This window comes from Ostrea edulis, chromosome 4, assembly GCF_947568905.1.
Source record: "Ostrea edulis chromosome 4, xbOstEdul1.1, whole genome shotgun sequence".
Lineage (NCBI taxonomy): Eukaryota > Metazoa > Mollusca > Bivalvia > Ostreida > Ostreidae > Ostrea > Ostrea edulis.
The window spans coordinates 13621336-13638430 of record NC_079167.1 but is presented as its reverse complement, the minus strand read 5'-3'; the positions used below and the strand labels follow the sequence as shown (position 1 = coordinate 13638430).

General features: G+C 37.1%; 2 protein-coding genes across 4 annotated transcripts in view; one reads left to right on the top strand and one right to left on the bottom strand.

Moving 5' to 3' along the window:
• Window positions 1–17095, bottom strand: part of LOC125670354 (solute carrier family 17 member 9-like) — a 960148-nt gene that overhangs the window by 536397 nt on the left and 406656 nt on the right. The window lies entirely within an intron of this gene.
• On the top strand, window positions 1817–9536 carry LOC125670822 (peroxisomal membrane protein PEX13-like). 2 transcript variants are annotated; one of them, XM_048906211.2, is made up of 4 exons: window positions 1817–1949; window positions 6343–7064; window positions 7305–7427; window positions 8272–9536. In XM_048906211.2, exons 1-4 carry the CDS (start codon window positions 1867–1869, stop codon window positions 8718–8720), a joined length of 1377 nt encoding a protein of 458 aa, XP_048762168.2. In that variant the 5' UTR covers window positions 1817–1866; the 3' UTR covers window positions 8721–9536. The 2 variants fall into 2 exon arrangements, with proteins under 2 accessions (XP_048762168.2, XP_048762169.2); XM_048906212.2 differs by having other exon boundaries at window positions 1820–1949; window positions 6346–7064.

Below are 17095 nucleotides of genomic sequence, written 5' to 3'. Positions count from 1 at the left end.
CGAGCAGATGAACCATGGTAAGGTCTCTGGAATGGATGGAATTCCCGCCAGATTGTACAAGGTACCAGCAAAATCCTTGCACACATCACCCTGAACAGGCTGATTGCATCCATCTCCGAACAGAACCTCCCAGAGTCCCAATGTGAACAGAACCTCCCAGAGTCCCAATGTGGTTTCCGTCCTGAAAGATCTACCATGGACATGATCTTCACCGTAAGACAAGTGCAAGAGAAGCGCCGCGAGCAGAACACGAACCTCTACTCTGTACAAGAGAAGCGCCACGAGCAGAACACGAACCTCTGATCTTCACTGTAAGACAAGTACAAGAGAAGCGCCGCGAGCCACGAACCTCTACTCTGTACAAGAGAAGCGCCACGAGCAGAACACGAACCTCTGATCTTCACTGTAAGACAAGTACAAGAGAAGCGCCGCGAGCCACGAACCTCTACTCTGTACAAGAGAAGCGCCGCGAGCAGAACACGAACCTCTACTCTGTCTTCATAGATCTGACGAAGGTGTTCAACACGGTCAACAGAAAGGCACCGTGGGTCATTATTGGGAAACTAGGCTGCCCCAAAAAAGTTCACCAGACTTATTGAGCTGTACCGTGATGACATGACAGGGGAAGTACTTTCAGATAGATGTCCCTCGGAGAAATTCAACATCTCCAACGGTGTGAAACAAGCTAGGCTACGTACTCGCCCCAAAAGACATTTAAGGAACTGTTCACCAATTGAATGCACTGTTTGCTGACGACTGCGCCCTGATGGCCCACGAAGAGAACCACCTACAGACGATCGTCGGCAAATTATCGGTGGTGACCAAGTTGTTTGGTTTGACAATTAGTTTGGAAAAGACCGTCATACCAGAAAACACTAGCGCATGGCAAGAAGAAAAGGCGAAGATAACGAACAGTGACCAATTTCATTAAACCCTATAAAAGGAACACAAAATAGAGTTGGGCAAACACGGACCCCTAGATACCAGAGCTCTATATCTTGATTAGGTAAACGAAGTCATCCGTAGTCAGACTCAGTGTGCCAAGAACACCTATACAATTGGCATGAAACGCATCAGACAGCATTTTCAAGACCCAATGGCAGAACTTGTGTATTTTTCTGCCCTGAATTTTTTTTTCTGGATCTGCGCATGTATCATGAATTTGATAATGTTTTGAAATTGATTACATTTTATCATTAACAATTTGCAGTACAATAATTACAGTACTATACAATATAACTGATAAAATAAATATTATACAATGCAATGCATGAAAGGTGAAGATAACGAACAGTGATCAATCTCATCTCCTATAAGCAATACAAAATAGATAGTTGGGCAAACACGAAACCCTGGATACACCAGAGGTGGGATAAGGTGTCAGGAGGAGTAAGCATCCCCTGTCGACCGGTCACACCCGCCGTGAGCCCTATATCCTGATCAGGTAAACGGAGTTATCTGTATAGTCAAAATCAGTGTGCCAAGAACGGTCTGACAATCGGTAAGAAACATGTCCGACAGCATTTGACCCAATGATAGATTGTATTGACGAACTAGATCGTTATAACGACCATAGAATTTGCGAAATGCTGACTTCAATCGAGACTGTTGAAACCCCTGTACCATCAACTTGTTTGTCAGTAGCTTGCCTGGATTTAAAAACTGACTATATACGCAGAACAAGCTCTTGCGTATCGAATGAGTTGAGAGATATAAACACCATATGCAGGTGATAATGGAATATTGCTACACAAATATGGGAAGTTGACGATGTAGAAGCTTATTGTATGTACATATTTTCTGCCAAGCGAAGCTTCGAAACATCTTATGTACGACTTGGATGGAACTTAAAAAGGGAAACCATTCATGGCTGCACCCCCGAAACCATGGGAAAATGCAGGGATAAACTATCAAAATTCAGGGAGTTTGCCTGTAAATAGCATGTCAGGGTATGATCAGCTCATTACTTTATAATTTATAGAAATTTTTTAAATAGATGGTCTGAAAGAATAGATAGTTTACGAATAGGGGCAAAGTTCGTTTTTAAAGATGCACGACGCGCAGTATAAAACTTACGAAAACCTTAACGTTGTCGTGTTGGTTGTTCTAGCTACTTTATATAGGTAATGATGTATAGCACATTTACATTCTTTTTAATCTACATGAAAAAGAAAATTTGTTTCTTTTGAATAAGTTGAGAAAATTCGAGCCGCTCTAGATTTCGACCTTTAGGGCCTACTATTTATCTAAATAAGCACTGTATGATAACGCAGACACGAATGGTGTTTCCAAAAGTAGATTGAAGAATAACCCTCGATCGTCTGTGGTAAAGTTATATTTTATGACAGTAGGCTAACATTTCATAAATTGCGTAGCCTATTAAAAAGTTTGAATCCTCTGTTTAGACTACTATCTTATCTAACTTGTTTGACTAGCAGTGTCAGACCAAAATTGAAAAATATTCCTTTAGGCTATTTTACAAATGCATCATGCATACATGCCAACTTTTAAAAATCTCCATGGGGGATTTTGCGTGCAACGACCTTTTTCCTAAGCTCTAAATTCGCGATATTTTGCCATGAAAATAAATATTTGTCTTTTCAAATAAAATATTAATCTAATCATTGTACATATATCATATATTAAACCAATATCCAGTGTGTGAAACTTACTTTAAAGTCCTATAGACTTTAGGTCCATAGTTATTTCATTTCCTAAAGACTACAACAAATTCCTATAGAACGAAATTTAACATGCAATATTCAATGTTATTAAAAAATAAATAATAGACACAAATTTGATTTGGTAATTTGTTCATAGTTTAATTAAATTCTTTTTTAATTTCATGCACAAGCTTTTCAATTAGAATTCCGTTTTCTTTTTCATTTTGTTACAGCTCAGTCTCACTGTCTGATTCTTCATTTAAGTCTCTTCTACTAAGTTTCATTTTCTCATGATTTTCTGCGACTTTAGCCTTACTGACCGCTTTCCGTTTGATTCCAGGGCATGCACCTTTCACATATTTTAACCGTCCAAAAAAGGACATTCCAAATTTGCACGAAAATGGTGACCATTGAAGTAAATATCAAATTGATCCCCACCCCCCTGTTGAAAATGGAATCACCTGATTCGAATGATTTGTAATTGCATTGTGGAACATTTTATTACCTATGGCCTCTTGACAACAGTTTCCCGGGTCTTCGCCACTACATTTTGACTGTTTCCCAAGTAGGCATGAAATAATTTGTATATTGATTTCTCGTGCACAAAGAATGCTGTTGATGTCGTCATATTGTGCAAATTTCATTACAGGTACTTTTAAAAATGACATCACATCTCTGCCATTTATAATGTCCTGCGGTTGTAAAACCAGTATATTACATGAAAAACATCACTGATTCCATTGATATAAATTTGAATGCAATATATTTGATATGAAACTATTTGCTTTCATCTAATTGAGTGGTACAAAGAAAATATCTACTTATTTTTGTACGTGAGCCAACAATGCAGATGGATACCTGTAGTGACATGCGGGACAATGTTGCCAAAAATAACTCGTCAATGAATATTTTTTCTTTTATTCATGAAGCACCATCAGGATGTCCTATACAATGTGTATAATTTCATGGCCACTTTCTAGGTATACAAGGGAATTAATAAGCTTTAAATTACCCCCCTTTTCGAAAATTGTGAATTTTACAAGATCATTCCGATTGGTAGGCGTCCTTGAAGTTATACATTGATATGTTTACTTGGGGTTAGGCTTGGCGAAATATTTGTTATTAATAACTTTCAAGATTATATTCTTTTCATGTACAACTACTGTTAAAAGTAATGGGGAATGGGACAGTCTCAATTTATTTGCACTACAAAATAAAAAAAGAAGCTCATTTTCAAAGACGGGGGGAAGGGAGGGAGCAGCCTAATTATTCGTGCCTGTTTTGAAATACATTGTTAGAAACTATATTTGTTTTGAACCTATTGAAATATTTAGAATTTTCATGATTATGGAACCAAAATTGAGTTAATGAAAACAATTTAAAATTTACTTTTTTTAAATATACATGTATATATTAAACATGGCTTCGAACAAAACATCTAGTCTAGCTCTAAACAATGCGTCTTCTTTCAAACCACGGGTTAGGTCTAGTTAACGTCAATATGAGCTACTACTTCCTTTACAAGATCAACAGCATTTCCGCGGCCATGGTAGCTAATGTCGATTGACTCGATTGTCTCCATGCTATTTTTCAAGGTATTTATGTATCGCACATGTTGTGACTTTGCACCTTTTTCTTTTTCACGCGTCTGCTTCTCGCATACATTCCGACGTGTGTCATATTTTTTACATTAGTTACCATTTCCGCAGCAGTGTTTCGTAAAGTTAGTAAAAATGATTTGGAATATGAAATAGTTTGAGAGATAAAGTGTACTTATATTTACATGAAAATGATTGCAAAAATTAAACATTCCTAGTATGGACGTTAATATTTGACCAAAAGTAACGATTGTCGTCATAAGGGGGGGGGGGTATTTTTCACAAACAAGGATCGATTATAAAAGCACCTGAATAGTTCGTACGTTTCCCAAGCAAGATTCGGAGAAATGTGTGTGCAGTTCTAGTTTCACACTACTATAGTAAATATCAACAAACGATCATCATCTTACACTTGCACTGAGTCAATGTTTACAGACAGTTGACTTTCTTTTTGTAAATTCCTAGAGATGCAAATTGCATGTGCATGTAAGAGCGATTTCGGTGACTTATAGGCTATACTATCAAAATTACTGTGGCGCATACTATACATATATATATAATATATGCAATGTATATGAAAAAGAGACTTGTAATCACTATGAAATAAAATAAAAATTATCATTTGACAAGAATTCAATCAACAGATTTACACATGACACTTGACAGTGGTAGCAAATTACGACAAAATATGATGATATTTTCCCCGCAATACAACGTCGTAACATACTTTTTTATTATTACGTCATATAGTGTGTCTGTACAGCATTGTGATTTTTCTCGGGAAGCTTAACTACGTTGCGTCCGGTTCTAAATTTATAATAAATTCGCAACCATCACGTGATCATCGTCCCTCATATCCTTAATAGTAACATCTCATTTATCTCATTCCTGCGAGACGTAGAGTTGGTCGGCCAATGCTATCTTGGAGAGAGCTGACGGAGAAAGATCGTAGAGAATGGAAGCTCTCAACTGCCGACCCTCAAGACCGGAAAGAATGGAGATCTGAGGTGAGATCTGCCATGCGTGCAGCCAGCCAGATACTTGGAAGGGGTCTCACTAGTGTGGACACTACCCGTGATACTGCACGGAAATAAAAAGGAACCGACAACAACAACAACATTACTTATTTCAAATTTTACATTTTTGTTTAGAATAAGTTAAAGTTTTCTCACGTAAAAATTTTTTTTGGATCCGATGCGCATTTAAAAAATTATCAAGATTGTCTCCGACTTTTTGGGACAACCCTTGTATTTATGTCTGTACATATTCTCTCATAAGATTGTACAGAAAACACTCATCATTCATTAATTTAATGTGCGGAATAAACCTTGAAGTTACTAGTGTGACCTGTTTTCATTTTGTAAGATGAAGAAAAAAAAACCCATTAGTTTTTTAAAAAGTTAATTCATAGATAAATAAATTATTGATACTTCATTTATATTTCATTTGTAACAAATAAAGTATAATTCTTAATGTCAGTAAATGGAGAAAAACCGGTACCTTGAATTACCAAAATGCCCGTGATTTATCGAAATGTCCCCAGAACTTATGGAAATTCCCTCTAAAACTACCAAAATTCCCCTTTAAATCATTTTTTAAAAGTTATATATTGAAAAATAAGGGATTGATTGTGTAAAATTCCGCCTCTGAAGAAAAAAATAACATAAAGACTCTTGTTATTAGAATTTGTGTCAATCTAAGGAAGGTAACTCGTTATTTTTCTAAACTTTCATTTAGAAGTATGTGTGCTACCATTATTTCCTTATTATTATATATATACATTGCTTATGTTGAATTTAATCAATATTCAGATATATTTTGCAATTCAAACAAATATTGTATGGGGAAAAAATTCATTGGTGATATATATGTGTGTAAATTTTGCTAGAGTTATCTTTATTATATAACTGTCTTGAAAACTACATATTCACTCTGTAGACAAAATGGTCTAAAAATAGTCATCTCTGTATAGACCGGACAAATTTTCTTAAGGTTTTGTCAATGGTTAATGTTGCACACTGAAATGGTAGCAGGGAATCTGGTGCTTTTTCTGACTCATTATTAACCATTATCTCTTTCAGCAGTTTCCCAGGAAATGCAGGCAGCTTGCCCCCATGTTGTGCCCCAAGTGCATCGGGGGGAAATGCCCCTCCCCCAGTACCCTCACGACCGGTACAAAATTCCATGGGGAGTCGCTTCTCCTCACCATATGGTGGATATAGCAGCCTCTCTCCATACAGCAGCTATGGAATGTCCGGTAGTGGATACGGTGGATACAGTCCATACAGTGGATATGGATCCATGGGTTATGGATATGGTGGGATGGGGGGATACAACAGAATGGGTTATGGTGATGATTATGGACAAAATAACATAGCAAGACTAGCTGAGGAAAGTTCTAGGCCTGCATTCCAGTCCATTGAAAGTATTGTTAATGCATTCACTTCAGTTAGTATGATGCTAGATTCCACGTTTCAAGCAATGTACAACTCATTCCGAGCTGTTGTGGGGGTGGCTGACAATTTCACTCGCCTCAAGTCTCAGATTGGTCAAGTGTTGTCAGCTTTTGCAGTATTTAGGTTCTTGAAATATCTGTATCGTAAATTATTGGTGCTACTAAGATTACGCCCCCAAGGATACGCTGAAGAAGCATGGGTTAAAGCATCTGATGTATTCGGTCAACTTCCTGACGATGGGGGGGCACCTAAAAAGAGCACCTGGCCTATTATGCTTTTCTTTGGAGTCATCATGGGAGGACCCTGGCTAATCTGGAAGATGATTTCTAGTTTGAGTGGACCATCTGGTAAGTGATGTAGTTACCTATTACATTGTAATCTGAAATTTTTAATCAAATGCATATATAATATACATTTGAATACACATATGCAATTGTCATCTCATAATATTATTAAGCATTTGTAGTAAAGCAGTATTTCAAAGTCTCACTTTACATATCTATGATTTTTTTAAACATTTTTTTTATAATTCATAGGTAGATGTGATGCTTATATTTATTTAATGTAAATTGTATGAACTTTTTCAGTAGTAGCATGGGCATCTGGCGAAGATGACCACTTTGTGGCCAGAGCAGAGCATGACTTCAATGGGAGTGGAGAAGAAGAGCTTAGTTTCAAATCAGGACAGCTTATCAAAGTAGCCCCAAAAGGTAAATGAACAGCAAATCCTTGCTCTCAATAAAGCATTTAATGGCTAATAAGTATTCTGGATCAATTATATGTATTGAGTTTCAAAGCTAAAACTTAAAAGTATAGTATATAAATCTGTATTTTCTTATATCCTGCTTCAGACATAATTGACAAGATTTCATTTTGATAGTTGGTCCACAATACATGACTTTTTAAATATCTAATATCGGTTGTTGAAAGCTGTTTTTGAATGTAAATATTTTATTATAAATTATTGTTTATACTGTACAAATAAATGTATTCTTGACAGTCAGAATTCCTAACTTTGCTTACCATTTTGCATATTTTAATGAAAAGGTTTTCATCTTGATAAATTCATTACATAGTCAGTTAGTTTATGTCGTGATATGGAAAAATACTGTATGTGGAAAGAAAATCAGTCTCAGGCCTGGAGGTTATAAAACTTTTACCTTACTCATACTCAAACTCAGTTGTGTTTGTTTTGAGTACAATTTTGATCAAGCTCCAAAATATGCTCGAAAAATCTTGAGCATGTACTCAATTTGAGTGCGAGAATGATTTTATAAGTTTTATAACCTTCACTTTTGAGTATGAGTACGATTTAGAGCATGGAGTTCGAGTATGAAAACGTGCTCAAAAAAGTTTTATAACCTTCAGGACTCTTTGTCTCATCCGATACGAGTTTCCTTTTCACACCCATTGTTTTTTAGATCCACATCATTGACTATGTAATTATTGATACTTTTGCATTTATAACATTCAAATTAATGTTGTTATAACACATAAAATCATTTGTCCAAAATTTGTCAGTTATATAATGATTATGTTAAAAATCATATCCAGAAATTCAACCCAGGATGAGAGGATGGCTGTTAGCATCTGTAGATGGGAAGAAAGTGGGAATCATCCCAGCAAATTATGTCAAGGTGTTGGGAAAAAAGAGGGGTGCAAAAACCCAAACACAATCTGTCCCAGGAGGTGTCAGTGGCCCAACAACAGTCCCCCCACTGACCACAGGAAACAGTGCCTCTGCACCCGATCTGTTGTCCGAGACCAAATCCTGCTGTAAAAAGTCATGTGGTCAGTCATCAAACGAACAGTTAAAAACAGTGGCAAGTGCCCCTGGCATGGAAAATGGTAATTCCATTGGAATGGAAGATAATTCTTCATTTGCAAATTTAGAGGGTGCTTTTTTAAGCGATTCTAGTTTGCAAAACAGAGGTAACAGTGAACCAGAAAATATGAATGCAGAGGACATTTTGAATGCCACGGATGACAAGGTTATGAACTGATTTTTTTTTTACTTTTATGTTATTATTGGAATTTTTTCATTATAAGGATTTCGGATATAATTTGGTCTTCAATGATTGAGAAGACGAAAATACTTTCAATGCCATTTTATGTACAATACCTGTATATGTAAATAACACTTTAAAATTGATGTTAATTTATTATGATTCTGTGTAATATTAGAGAGTGAGAGTGTGATTATAAATCATGACACAATCAGTTATTGATATGATGTATAAGTGATGCAATTGAAACTTATTGTTGCAAAATGTCAAATATTATCTTTGAAATGGTATTTGGGTTTGTCTGTTAGTATTTAATGAGTCAGTTTCAACTTGTGGTTCCTGAAAATTGTCATTGAGGTAATGAAATTGATGCAATGCATTTTCTGTGTCTATTTTTTTTTATTTGTTTAATATGATGATGAAGGTGATGCTGTAAAACATAAAAGTTGTGTTTTCAATATAGAGGACAACCATACATGTACATATAAATGTTTAAATCCAGTATGTCAGGTTTGCACATCCATGTGGTAAATTTGGCATTGCTTGTAAACATATCAGCTATAGTGAAATAAACAGTAAAGTTGCTGTTTGTGAATTGAGGTAAAGTGAAATAAACAGTAAAGTTACTGTTTGTGAATTGAGGTCAGAGGAGCCATTGATTGTACCAAATTAATTTTACTGCCGATTTGTGGAAACTCTATTATAGTCAGTCTTAACCATTAAAATTGTTAGTGTTCAGAAATATGATTGGAAAATTCACATAGTTTTGTTTTGATGTATCAAAATATGACAGTAAATCATGGCTACAGCAAGCATGCTTAAACTTATTTTATGATTACAGCAAAGTGACTTTCATTCTTCTCTGTATTATTGAAACATTGTAAACTTACTGGATATAATGAATTATGTATATATCAATCAAAATTGTTCATTCCCAGCACTTTACTATAAGTATATTTACTGTATATAGGAAGGATTACGAGTTTTAGTACATGCACAACAGTGCTGGGAATAAGCGTGTGCTCGACCGCCCGAGACGCATAAATTTTGCCACGGGCGAATAATTACACTGGTATAGACGCCCGACTGGACGTGTTGAAATTTCCGCTAAATAAAATTTAGATGAATCAAATTCTTTATCGTACCGGTAACAAAGTGGACATACCTCGTCAATATAGTACTTAAGGATTTCACGCTTCTGTGCATAAAGTCGTACATGTGCCCTGAGTGAAACTGTCGTACGTTTTCATATACAACAAAATAAAAGAATATCTGCACGCTTTCGTTAACTCGTAAAAGTTTAAAGGAAAAAAAACCATGTACACCAATTATACATATCTTACAAATCTGTCATCTCAAGCTCTATATCGGAATCACTACAGTTTGGAATATTATACGATGATTCAATTCTTATATATAAATGATAAACCCTTTTCCCTAATCCATATGATTATTTAGTATAATATAAAGGAAAAGTATGAAGCCACAAGTAAAATAAATTTATCTATTTCTTCTTTAAAATCACATTTTCCCTGAGAATTGGTAAAAAGTCGTCCTTTGACGTGTTCCCCTCCGACGAAACATCTAGATTGACGACCTTTGTTTTTTTTCCCCTCATAATTTGTAAATTAAATATTTTCTTACTGTCATACTCCGATTGAACTCTGCTATTGGTTTGGTGATGCGGGCAGGCGGTTGGGCGTCAACAATTAGTCTCTGTATGATAACTCGAAAAGTTTACAATCTAATCAAATGAAACTTTGATATATTGTTGGGTACCAGGTAAGGAGGACCCCTACTGATTTTGGAGAAAAATGGTCAAAGGTCAAGGTCACAGTGACCGAAAATAGAATGAAAATTCCAGAAAAATTTGGTTTCCGGATGATAACTTAAAAAGTCTAAATCCGAATCAAATGAAACTTTGATATATTGATGGGTACCAGGTAAGGAAGACCCCTATTGATTTTGGAGAACAAAGGTCAAGGTCACAGTGACCGAATATAGAATGAAAATTTCAGAAATATATGGTTTCTGGATGATAACTCAGAAAGTTTAAATCCGAATGAAATGATACTTAAAGATATTGTTATGTACCAGGTAAGGAAGACCCCTATTGATTTTGGAGAACAAAGGTCAAGGTCACAGTGACCGAATATAGAATGAAAATTTCAGAAATATATGGTTTCTGGATGATAACTCAGAAAGTTTAAATCCGAATGAAACGATACTTAAAGATATTGTTATGTACCAGGTAAGGAAGACCCCTATTGATTTTGGAGAAAATAGGTCAAAGGTCACAGTGACCAAAAATAGATTTGAAATTCCAAAAAAAATTGGTTTCCGGAGGATAATTCAATTTTTTTTTTAACTTGAATCAAATGAAACTTGGATATATTGTTGGATACCAGCAAAACAAGGCCCCTATTGATTTTGGAGAAAAAAGGTCAAGGTCACAGTGACCGAAAATAGATTGAAAACTTCAGACAAATATGGTTTCTGGACAGTAACTCGAAAATTTAAAACTGAAATTAGTTCTTCACAATTATAAATATGCCATATCATTCCTGACTTTACAATGTATCCCATGCAACTCGGCTCATGCACCCCTGGGTGCATATATTGATTATTTTTTCCCTTTGAAATTTCGAATTTTTCAAAGCCTACTTTTGAAGCACCCCTGCTGAGAATCAAATCAGATGACCATATGTTTTCTTCATTGATTTTAAATCATCATTGCATATTTTACCGTAATTCAAAATTTAAATAAAAGAACATGGGTGACTTTATCGAGCAGAGAACCCACAGGACAAATATCAAAGTTAAAATTGAAACTCTCCAGAAAAAGAAAAAATTGCATTCTAGTTAAAACAATCAATCCATAGTTTCCAAAAATGCTTTTTCGATGTGCCCATTTCAAAGGAACATTGGGGGGGGGGGTCCTTTTAAAAATCGCGTATATGCCAAAAACGCACAAAATAACAGTAAATTTGACTTTTCCAAGCAGATTTTCATATGGAGTGGGCCAAGTCTCCATTGTGAACTGAGTAAAATATGTTAGTACATGTTCAGGTGTAAACTGTTTTGTAAATAAAAGTATGGAGACTTGACCCACTCTATGAAAAAAAAACCCGTACTTCTTGTATATATAACTTTTGTCAGATTATCAAGAAAATCTCTATGTCCATGTCGGGGTGACTTTAGATAGCTTGAAATTCGGTAGTTCTTCATGGATGGATAGCCGAGGTAGTATAGCGACAGTCTCATTGAAGTTTTGGCTAGGCCCAGATTGCATATCTGTGGTTCGAATCCCAATTTTTCTTACCCATTTTTTTTCTTCTTATGAATTATTGGACTTCCCATAATTATTTGTCTCTGGCATTTTATGCTAAGTTTTACTCATAGCATGCAGTCTTAATGACGACCACAAGTAATTGATTTAAACATGCAGCTAGTGAATAAATGTCTGATCCTTTTGTATATATTATTATACAATAAAATATGGTTGAATCGGACAAATCATCTTTTGGAAGACGATTGGTGTTGTCCTGCATGGGGTCAAAATGGGGCCGGAAAAACGACGTGTTTTTTTTTCTTTTAAAAACCCGGTTCCCAGAACCCCTCGTACATTTTACGCAGTAGCCAAATCTTTTTTTTTTTTTTTTTTTTTTTTGGAAGATGATTGGTGTTGTCCTGTAGATGTGCATTAACGTTTCAAATTTTTTATTTTTGCCCATGGGCCCAAATGGGGAACAAAATCCTTGTACAATGTATGCACACGCTAAATCATCTGTTGGTGATGTCCTATAGATGTGCAATTAGGTTTCGGAATTTTCATTTTCACCCTAGGGACCAATTAAGGGTTTTAAAACGTTTCAAATGCTTCTAATAGGCTTTCCTACTCACCTATACGTCATTAATGAAATATACATGACCTTCCTCTTACTCTCTCTCGCCGTTTCTGTTTTGATGAGAGTACTTTTTTGTGTTCCAACCACAGGGACTTTCTCCCTTTTAAAAACAATTCTAAAAAAAAAAAAAGATACTATCTTTTAAAATATAGTATTGTTTACTATTTTTTACGGGATCAAGTCCCCGTGTTCCAGCGTACTTAAAGGTATTGCATTAAGTAATAACATGTGATAACAACTTTCAATGCTTGAAAAACTTATTTTTTTAATTAAATATTATATTCTAGATACAACGTATCTTATCATGAATTCTAACTGTGACAGTTTTAATTGAGGTACACGACACTGATGGGGTACCGGCCATATCGTTTCATTGATAGTCTATTTCTTCGCGTCCAACCATACGCAAATCCTTCATAAGTTGTCCTTTTTTTAAGATCGAGTTCTTTGCTACTTCGAGCTTTGTAACGTGTCGTAGCAATAACTTCGATTTTACGAATTGCACCAATATCGTCGTTCATCTTTAAATAATCTCCTGCTTTTCTGCAGGGATCGTTGTCTTTAATTGTCTTACTTGGTTCTGCCTTATCAACACATAATTCCTTGACGGGGAATGGATTTGGCAGACGACAAGATAATTCTTCTGGTAGTTTTATTGTTTCAATATCATCTTCATGATATTCAGTCACTAACGGTGAGGGGAATTTCATCATTTTTTAGCTTTTCAGAATGGTATCATAATTGAGAGAAGCGGATGTCGTGTTTTGGGCACTGTGAGTACTAATTTTCTGTGGTTGATTTTGCTGTCCGTGGGGTGTAGAAGGATGTGTTGGGATTATTTGTACCTTCCTGGTCCTCGTTCCCTCCTCTTTAACAGTCTGAGTGTATACGGAAGGATTAGTCACCATATAGTAGATATCTCTGTGCAGGGAATCTAACTTGTGCGTGCTCTTGGCAGAATGTCTTTTGCTGCTCCTGGAAAGCTTTCTTTCCAACTCGATTAAAAGGACTTTCATGTTGTCTATTGACTGTTTGTGTTTCGTGACAGCGTTTTCTAGATTTTCCCGCTGTGTGTTGTATGATTTAAATTCTTCTATTTCTGCCAACTTTGTTTCCTTTTCCAGCCGGGTGTGTTGTGGGAGTTCCTGTTAGGGGTCACTCGTGGCCATGAGTTTATCATAGATGTTTCTATGAATTTCTGTCAAACGGTCTTCATCCCAAGACGAGATTCCCTGGATCATTTTTAGCCCATTCTCCACCGGACTCTTTGGCCTTTGTCTCATCATGCCGTTTCCGATGTCTATTCAAATTCGCCAGTCTGTTGGTACGGTAAGTACAAGTGCCTGCTGTACAAGTGTACCTCTTTTCCATCTTCTATAAACCACAGCTTGCTAAATGTTCCTTCATGGCTCCCAGACCATATGTTTTCACTGGACACATGGGACACTTAAATTCCTTCTTGGTGGTAGTCTTTGTGTTTGGATACATCTTCTGTAAAAGAAATAACAAATTTCAAAATGTTTCATAATCAGCCACTTTGGTGGTTTTCTTAATCTTGCTTCTGGAATGAAACAGCCTATTAAGAATCTACTCTATTTGCTCATAACTCTTATCGTTATTCTCTTTGTACCCTTGTTCTGCGACAGATTGGTCAATTCTTTCTGGTATTGAATCAATTGGATTTTCTTTTTCAACAGATTTCTCGTGTGACAGTTCCTGTCTTCTTTTGAGACGCATCCTGTCCACATGTATAACTTGTTGTTTACCCTTTGAACCACACCTAACTTTGTAAGTTAAATCTGACAGTTTTGCCTCAACAGAAAATGTACCTCTCCAAAACTGTGTGAGCTTTGGAGAGTTTCCAACTTGGTACCTGGGAAAATACACGAAAACTTCGTCACCGGGTTTGAATGACTGCCAATAGAGTTTCTGGTCATGCAGCGACTTCTGTCGCAGCATAGCTTGCGCTTTGTGCTGTCTCACAAGGCTATGAGCAGCTTCTCTTTCAGCTCCCATGCCCATTGATTTGGGGGAATGTTCCTCATTAAATTGGGCATTCTGTCCATGACCTGAAGAGGAGTTGCTACTTCCCTTCCAAACATTAGATATTTTGGACTAGATCCTGTAGTCTTCTGTTCAACAGATCTGTATGCCATCAGAACGAATGGGAGGAGCTCGTCCCAGTTCTTCTGATTCTCATCCACCAAGGTAAGAAGCATCGAGAGCAATGTCTTATGGAATCGCTCCACCATCCCATCTGATTGGGGATGATAGGGCGTCGTACGGGTCTTTTTATGTTCAGAACTTTGTGCATTTCTGTGAATACTTTGCCTTCAAATTGCTTCCCTTGATCCGAGTGTATAACACATGGAACTCCAAACTTTGCAATAACTTCTTTTGCAAATATATCCGCCACTGTTGTTGCTTCCATATTTGGCATAGAAAATGCTTCGACCCATTTGGTGAAGTAATCAGAAACAACTAACATATATCTGTTGTTTCTGTCAGTGCGCGGGAGTTCCCCTACAATGTCCATTGCTATACGTTCCATTGGTATTCCAGCTCCTACTAGCTGCATTGGAGCTCTCGGAAATTTGTTCGGGATCTTTGATTTCATGCAGATCTCACAACCAGCTACATACTGTCTGACATCTCTTTGTAGTCCAGGCCAGTAGAATGTTTGCCTTATTCTACTTAAAGTCTCTGTCACTCCAAGGTGACCTGCGGTCTTGTAGTCATGGCTGTAATTGAGTACATGTATATGTCGTCTCTCGCTGAAAGGCACAATAGCTTGAAGGGTGGATCCCTCTTTATCAGTCCATCTTCGGCAGAGCAAATCACCTCTCACCTCCAAAAGTGATCTTTGGGACCACAGAGACTTCAGCATCTGTCCTCCCGACGACAATTCCAGGGGTTCCGGTCTCACGTTTTGTTCCAACCAACTCCTCACTTTGCTGATTTCAACGTCTTTTTTCTGAAGATCAGAAAGATTTTTCTCCTCCTCTTCTTCTGTTACGTCCTCAACAGGAGTCATTTCCAAATGTTACACCCCACATTTGTGTTGCATACCTCATTGTGCTCCTACATGAACCTACATTTCTTGCACGTTTTCCTGCTGAGAACATCCGCATTACGATGTCGAGAGCCTGGTCTGTGTTCAATTTTCATATTGAACATTGCCAGCGTTTCAAGTCATCTTGCCCACTGTCCTTCCGGATCCTTAAAGTTCATAAGCCAACGCAATGAGCTGTTATCTGTTCGAATTGTAAATTCTCTTCTATACAGAGAATGTCGAAAGTGCTTAATTTAAGTGACCACTGCTAAAAGTTCTTTACGAGTCACACAATATTTTTGTTCTGTTTTGGAGAGGGTTCGACTCGCATAGGCTACCACTCGCTCTTCGCCCTCAATCATCTGGCAAAGAACTGCTCCAATACCACTATCGCTTGTGTCGGTGTCCAATATAAATTATTTCCCAAAGTCGGGATATGCTAGAATTGGTGAATTTATAAGGTGGTGTTTCAATGAGTCGAAAGCCTCCTGACATTCCTTTGTCCATACGTACTTCGTGTTTTTGGGAGTCAATTTGTGCAACGGTTTGGCTACTGTGGCAAATCCCTTGATAAATCGACGATAGTAACTGCAAAGACCCAAGAATGATCGAAGCTCTTTCACTGAAGTAGGTTCAGTCCAAGTCTTGATGGCCTCAATTTTCTTCGGATCTGTTGATACACCTTGTTCCGAGATAATGTGTCCCAAGTACCCAACTTCTTTGGCAAATGAATTGCATTTTTAGCTTTCATCTTCAAACCGGTAGATGAAACACATTTTCAAGATTCGCCATCATTTCATCAAATGATTCCCCGAGTACAATTATGTCATCAAGATACACCAAGCAAGTTGTCCATTGAAGGCCGCTTAGGACGGGAGTCGTTCGAATGTTGCTAGTGCATTACAACACTCGAATGGCATTACCTTAAACTGGAAGAGGCCACGTTTAGTTATAAATGCTGTCTTTGCTGGATTCTTTGCCTCCTTTTCCACCTGCCAGTGCCCTGACAGTAGGTCTAGAGTAGAAAACCAGCTTGCTCCGGCCAGATGGTCTAATGTTTCATCTATTCGAGGAGCGGGTATGCGTCTTTGACTGTGGTCTCGTTTAGTTTCCTATAAACCTTGTAGTGTCATCCTTTTTGCGAACTAGAACGACTGGTGATGCCCACGGACCTGATGACATTTCTATAATCCTTCTTTGCAACATGTCACCTATATGTTGATTCATGGTGTCCTCAAGATGCACAGGAGTCCTTCTGAGTTGTTGTTTGATCTTAGCTCTCGATTCGGTATCGATTTTGTGCTTCACTAGGCTGGTGCGTCCCAGGTCTTTATCATCAGAAGCAAACAAGGATGAATGCTGTGCAAGTAATTTTCTCACCCATTGCTTCTGTTCTCGAGTAAGACCCGAGC